Source organism: Cyprinodon variegatus, unplaced genomic scaffold (genome assembly GCF_000732505.1).
Source record: "Cyprinodon variegatus isolate N-32 unplaced genomic scaffold, C_variegatus-1.0 Scaffold1458, whole genome shotgun sequence".
In the NCBI taxonomy this organism is placed as follows: domain Eukaryota; kingdom Metazoa; phylum Chordata; class Actinopteri; order Cyprinodontiformes; family Cyprinodontidae; genus Cyprinodon; species Cyprinodon variegatus.
The window spans coordinates 107435-114188 of NW_015151911.1; the positions used below are offsets into that span (position 1 = coordinate 107435).

General features: G+C 42.5%; 1 protein-coding gene across 3 annotated transcripts in view; it reads left to right on the forward strand.

The window, feature by feature from the left end:
- The window catches only part of dlg1 (discs, large homolog 1 (Drosophila)), a 94378-nt gene that overhangs the window by 81728 nt on the left and 5896 nt on the right, over positions 1–6754 (forward strand). The window contains exons 16-18 of one of the 3 annotated variants that reach the window (XM_015403199.1): positions 2447–2513; positions 5163–5259; positions 6429–6470. In XM_015403199.1, coding sequence (XP_015258685.1) covers positions 2447–2513; positions 5163–5259; positions 6429–6470 — 206 coding nt within the window. Of the gene's footprint in view, positions 1–2446; positions 2514–5162; positions 5260–5550; positions 5585–6428; positions 6471–6754 lie in introns of all 3 variants that reach the window. The other 2 variants (XM_015403197.1, XM_015403198.1) reach the window with 2 other exon arrangements.

A 6754-nucleotide genomic window follows, 5' to 3' on the forward strand; every position in this document is an offset into this window, starting at 1 on the left:
TCATCGGCAGGCGTAGAGCTGACAGAACTGGTTGCGAGGCAAGGGCTCAAACATGTACGGCTGGAAGCCTTCTACACCAAACCAAGCTTCTGCCGCCCTGCCGTCCTCTTCCACAACATCTTCGTCCCCGCTTTCCTCCTCTAAATAAAAAATGGATGACGGAGGAGACTCATCCACGACCTCCGACGCTAAACTCTCCTCCTGCTTACGAACCTTCCGCCACAACAATCCCGCCCCCTAAACACTAAAAGTCCCGGAGATACGAGAATTTTCGTCAGCCTCTAGTCCCCCCGCAGTAATTATCAACTCATGAATCCCTTTTCAGATGTAAATGCCCCATTAGCGCTGTGGCTGGAGAAACTTCCACCCCCTTCAGTTTTGGTTTCAGCTAAAGTCTTTCACTTTGAAAGTGTTTTACCTGAGAGCAGGAGGGGGGGAAATCTTATTTGTAATAAAATATAACTAGGTCTACGTCATCAGTGTCGCCAACAGCGCAATGATTTCAGCGCAGCGATCAGACGATAACTGATCTGTACAATGAAAATAGCTGCATGAGGTGGAACGCTGTAGAAAGCAACAATATTTATACAATAATGACCATTTATACAATAATGAGCATTATTTATTTGGGGGGTAATATAACTCAGGCAATCTCTCCCCTCTCTCTCCTCTTTCCTCCGCTGGCAATATATTCGCAGATTCGGCTTTTCCGGACTAATAACTCGACTAGACACCACAGCAAGGCAGACAGTGAGCTACAAACGTGGTTTCCTCAAAAAGTCTCCTATCGCGTTGGGAGAATTACATTGGACCCTATGGGGATCTCACTGCTCCAAAAATATGCAGGAGGAGCGAGCTCTGCAAGATGCAAAATAATCAGAGAGAAATATTCAAAAGCGTCACCAAGGAGAGGTGGATTATTATCACATTCATTGGATTCGAAAATAATACTTATAGTTAATACTTCAAAATTTTCTGAGCAATTTCCAAAAGCTTAAATGACAGATATTTTATTATTTAAATAAGTATAAAATGAGCAATGACTACACTATAGATCATTGTAGTGCCTCCAAACTTGAAGGACACACAGATAACCTCATCTGGTTAATATTAGATCTTTTACTTTGAGAAAATGTACTAAACTCTATTTTTTTAGATTTTTCATTGTTATTATAAGTATATAAATGCCAATAGTTACTTATGACTTAGACAGATTTATTTTTCATTTTGTATACACATGTATAAATTTAGTTTAGAACAGCTCTAGACAATTTCATATTTTAAAGTGCAGCCTTGAAGACAGTGATAAATACATAAAAAATAGTTATATAAACATGTGACTGTATATTTACAGTTCTAACATTCTTTTTTTTTCTTACTGTGGGAAGATAGGCCAAACTGTATTTTTGGAGATTTATTCATTGTTATTACTGGTATAAGCATATAATAGCCAATAATTACACTATAGATCATTGTACTTTGGGAAAATGTGCTAAACTCTATTTTTTAGATTTTTTTCATTGTTATTATAAGCAGGCCAGGTGTGCAATCACTGCAACAGGAACTACAACCATGAGCATTGTGTGCACTGCACAAAGTATACCTGTCACAAATGCAGGACTCACCTTGGGTTTGTAAAAACTGCTAAATGGGACAATTGTAGCTTCATATGTAGAGCTTTTCCTTGGGTGAAATAAATGTTACTCCACTACTGAAATCACACTGTTTGTCATTCTCTAAGCTGAAATGTTGAATGACGTGAAAAGGCGAGAACAGACAAAATAAAATTATTCTCTAAGTTGTTCTTTCTTTCACATAGTGAGCTTTGCAATATAAATGAGTCTGTTGGTGAATGGACAATATCAATAGGCTCTGCCTTGCCTTGTTGGAAAGCATGGTTATGACCTGCTCTCAGGAACTAGGACCCGTATGATATCTGGTTGTTCAATAGGTTTGCCTTAATAAAAGATTCAGATATCACTTATTAAGTTATTCCTGCAAAAAGGTCTGATGTTGCAGGGGCAGGTAATGAAAAGTGCTTGGAGCATGCTCTTGTTCTGATGCCAGTTTGTTTCAGCCTTTATCCAGTCTCATGTAGAAGGACTGGTCACATCACAACCCCTTGCATTACAACAAGAGCAGTTAGCAAGGTAGAGTGAATACACAAACTTAAAGAGGGGAGGGGGGCTTGAAGGAAAACTTGAATTCTCCGGGCCATTTAGTGTTAATAACCGACCAATCACATTCACTTTATTCGGTCATGTAAAGTCGGGTTCCGCTCGGGAGACTTTAAACGTAGCAGACGGCTTCATATGGACCTGATAAATCCAGGGCTGTAGGACCTCAGCTCCTCATGCTGAGGTCCAGACAGTCCAGAACCCTCAGCAGATGGACTTCCTCTCAACAACCCTGCTTCTTCTTCTTCTTCTTCTGTGTTTTTCTCCAGAGTGGAGAAGAAGGAGCGAGCGAGGTTAAAGACGGTGAAGTTCAACTCCAAGTCCAGAGACCGGGGGGTGAGTGTGGACCCTCTGGAGGACAGAACCTTCATGGTTTAAGGTTTCAATCTGAAACTGATCAGATGAAGGAATCTTCCAGATGTTTGTTGTTCCCAGCTGCTTTTTTTTAATTTATTTTTTAATCTGCTGCATGATGTGTGAATTTAAAGAGTTTATGCTGCTGCTGCCACCTGATCTCTCCACCTACTAATGACTAATGTTGACAGCTGCTGTCCCGGTAACCGCCGCTGGCCCGGTAACCGCCGCTGGCCCGGTACTGGCCCTGGTAACTACAGCTGGCCCGTTAACCGCATGTCCACCTGAGACCAGCAGCAGCGCCTCCTTTAGGCTGTCTGCTGCTTTAACATGCGTCGCCCGCAGGACATGCATGACCTTTGACCCCCTGAGAGATAAACGCTCATCTTTGATATCTGCTTGCCTCCTTCCTCTCTTGCTCCTCTTCCTCCACACTCTCCTCCTCTGCAGTCAAAGCTGTCGCCCCCTGCTGGCCACTGAATATAAACCAGAAGCATCAGTTTGTTCTGCTGCAGTAGATCAGCTGATGACGGGTTAGAAAAAAAAAAACTGAATTAGAAAGCAAACAAAATAATAATAAACCAATTCTAATTAGGTGTAGAAAATAAACTTCTTTTTAATTAACTTTTTTTAGTTTTCTGAATGTCTGTGTTTCTATCCAGGGGCGGCGCTGCCCTCTAGTGGCCAAAATAACAAAGTTTTTACACGTTTTTGTTTTTGAATGAATCCGGGTTTAACTTGTATTCTAGGTTTATGAATTTGATCAGGATTGTCAGTAAGTACCACACATGTTAACAGTTTGGAGAGTTGGATCCTGGGTTATAATGATTGGCTGCAGGATTCCCACCATGTTCCTCTGCTCCCATAGTAATCATAGGGTAGTTTTGGCTCATAGATGGATTCTGTGCTGCATTATGCTGATTAAAGGAGAATCCTAACATTATCATGATGGTAATTATTTAAATTTACATTAATCAAATCTTAACCATACCATCAGGAACTAAAAAAACAGATCAGACCCCCGACAAGCCTAGAGAAAAAGATCATAAACAGTCAAAATCATGTTCAATAAATAAGATTATTTAAACCATATATAGCATCTACAACACAAACATCTCCTATGTTACGAGGGACGTTCAATAACTGACCCTGACCCACTTCCAGTTGTTTGATCTAGCTGAAATTTTGCATATGATTAAATAATTTAACTTTATTGATCTCGCATTGGAGAAATTCCCCCCTGCATTTTAACCCATCCCCTTGGGGGGCAGTGGGCTGCCATCGTGGGGCGCCCAGGGAGCAGTGTAGGGTTAAGAGTCTTGCTCAGAGACCCAGGGGCTCAAACTAAGAATCCTCTGGATCCCAAGCCCTATGCCCTAACCACTAGGCCGCCACTCCCCCTAATGTGCAATTACTTATATCTCTATAGATTAAGTGGTAAATTTTAGCTTTGAACTTTTTGTGGTTTCTGATTTACAGGTGTTTGAACTTAGCCAAGGGTGAAATAGAGCCTGTTGAGCGTCGAGCAGTAATCTGGTTTCTGTATTTAAAGGAACGCACACCACGGGAGACTTCTGAGGAAGTGAAAGTAACCCATGGTGGTGATGCCCCATCATATTGATTGATTTACTTTAATGTTCTCACAGTGGAGAAATTGGCCAAAATTTTACAAAGTCATATGATGAGGCATCATCTCCATAGGCTATGAATCCTTTTTAAATACACAAACTGATCACTGCTCGACGCTCAACAGGCTCCATTTCACCCTTTATTCAGTTCAAACACCAGAAACCACAAATAGTTCAGAGCTGCAATTTGCATCTTATTCTATAGAGATAGATCTAATTACGCATTGAAAAGTTTCAGAGAGATCAAACAACTGGACGTGAGTCCAGGGGCTTAATTATTGAACGCCCTTAGTAGAGACCACCTTTGAACCATTTCTTAAAGTCAGAGTTTAACCGTCTATAACACTTATTGGTATTATTGCCATCACTAGATGTTTATTGTTAATTTAAAGGTATAAACATTTTAGACATTCAGACCTGTTCTAACTACGCTGCTACTGCGCCTGATTGTGAGGAACCAGCAACATGATTACAGTCAAAGACAGCTGGCTGACAACAATAGGTGGAGGAGGGGGGAGGATTTCTAATCCTGTTAAAAGGAATTTAAGCTGCAGATACCATATCAACCAAACCTTTGAGTTCTTTCGTGTTCTAAAACCAGAACCATGACTTGTTTCATACCTTAAACCAGCATCCAGCCTTACTGGGCCCTTAGAGGCGGGTCCACAGCTTCCCTCCCTCTGCCCCCAGCTTCCCTGTCTGCACGTCTACAGCATGCCCCCCCCCCATTCTGCTGTGCTGCCTTCACTGACACTCAGGACACAAAAAAACGGCCTCAAAACCTCTAACAGCACCGCCGCCACCCCCAGAGCCCGGTCAGACCAGGACATCAGGTTCTAGGATCCAGCTGTTTGACCTTTGACCTAACCTCTAAACTCTCCCTGCTGTTTAACGTCGCCGTCCAATGAAATGAGTCGCATCCTGTCGTTCTGCCCAATCAAACATCAGAGCCCCTCATCTGCCCCTCTTCTTCTTCCTTTATCGCCCTCCTCCTCTTCAGCAGTCCGTCAATGACAAGCGTAAAAAGAACCTCTTTACCCGAAAGTTTCCTTTCTACAAGAGCAAAGAGCCGAGCGAGCAGGAGACCAGCGACGCCGACCGTAAGTACCGCCGCCGCCGTGTCCCGGCAGACGATCGGTCAGCGGCAGGAAGAGAGATCAGCTGGCAGTGGTGTCAGGCGCATCAGTCGTCACGGCAACGTAGCAGTGACGGCTCATATCCAATTAGAAACTGAGACAAAACCAAAACTGCTGCAGAAGGTTCTCTGTTTGGAGCCAAAATGGCCGCCTTGCCGACCAGCTGTGCTCCCTCTGCTCTCTCCGTCTGCCGCTGGATCTCAGTAACGTTGTGTTTCTCTGGTTGTTTTTCTGTTTGTCCCTCTGCTGACTCAGGACAACAACGATGACACGATGAACAAAAGCCACAGTGAGTAAAACACCTGCCAACATCAGGCTGAGGGTCTCCACCAGGAGGAGAACATGTTTCATTATCCCACTGAGGGGAAACCAGGAACACATGATAACATTTAACAATAACTTTATACATTCAGTTTGGAGAAAAGATTCAAAAACAGAAAAACACCTAAAATAAAAAACCTTGATATATATGGTTTTTATGATTTTTAGAAACATTTCCAGGTTGTTTTTCTTGGAACTGGGTTTAAATTTCTCAGCAGACACAAAATTATCCGAATAGTTTGCATCCTGGTGGAAACCTGGTCTGAGACCTTCATCTTCTCCTCATCTCAGACCTTGGTGGAATAAAGAGGAAAACCTCCATCAGTTTGTTCTCCTCTGTTATTTTCTTCTCGATGCTCCACAGTTGGTCTAAGAACCTGTATCTTCTGAGTTTAGTAGTCTGCTTTTATTTTAAACCATGTAATCTGATCATACAGAAACAAAACGGAAGCTTCAGGTGAAATCTACTGAATCATCTGATCCTGTGTTTCAGGACAGTTAAATGTTAAAATTAAGCTAAAAGTTTAAAATATTAATGCTCCAGAATCCTGTCCTCTTGCTCTCTGGGAGCTCAAGGTTCTTGGTCCAGCTGAGAAGGAGCGGCGCAGAGAAGTGATTCTCCTGTCAGGAAGCTGCTGATTGGTTGTTTCCACATGATGACAGTAAAGTGTTTAAATCAAAGGCTGATGACTGAATCAGTTACCAGTTATGTGCTTCGATTTATCACCGTGCCGTTCTGGTCAAGGGAGCCCAAAGCCAAGCATTCTGGAAGACCTGGCGTCTGATTGGCTGTTTCCTGTGCTTGATTTCAGAACATGTGACGTCTAACGCCAGTGATAGTGAAAGTAGCTACCGTAAGTTTTACCGCCGCTCTGCAAATGGTCACTAACAAAATGAAGTATGACAGCTAACCCTCTGATTAGCCGAATGAACTCTGACTGCTGATTATTTAGCAGAGCTAACCCTCTGATTGGCCGAATGAACTCTGACTGCTGATTATTTAGCAGAGCTAACCCTCTGATTGGCCGAATGAACTCTGACTGCTGATTATTTAGCAGAGCTAACCCTCTGATTGGCTAAATTAACTCTGACTGCTGATTATTTAGCAGAGCTAACCCTCTGATTGGCCGAATGAACT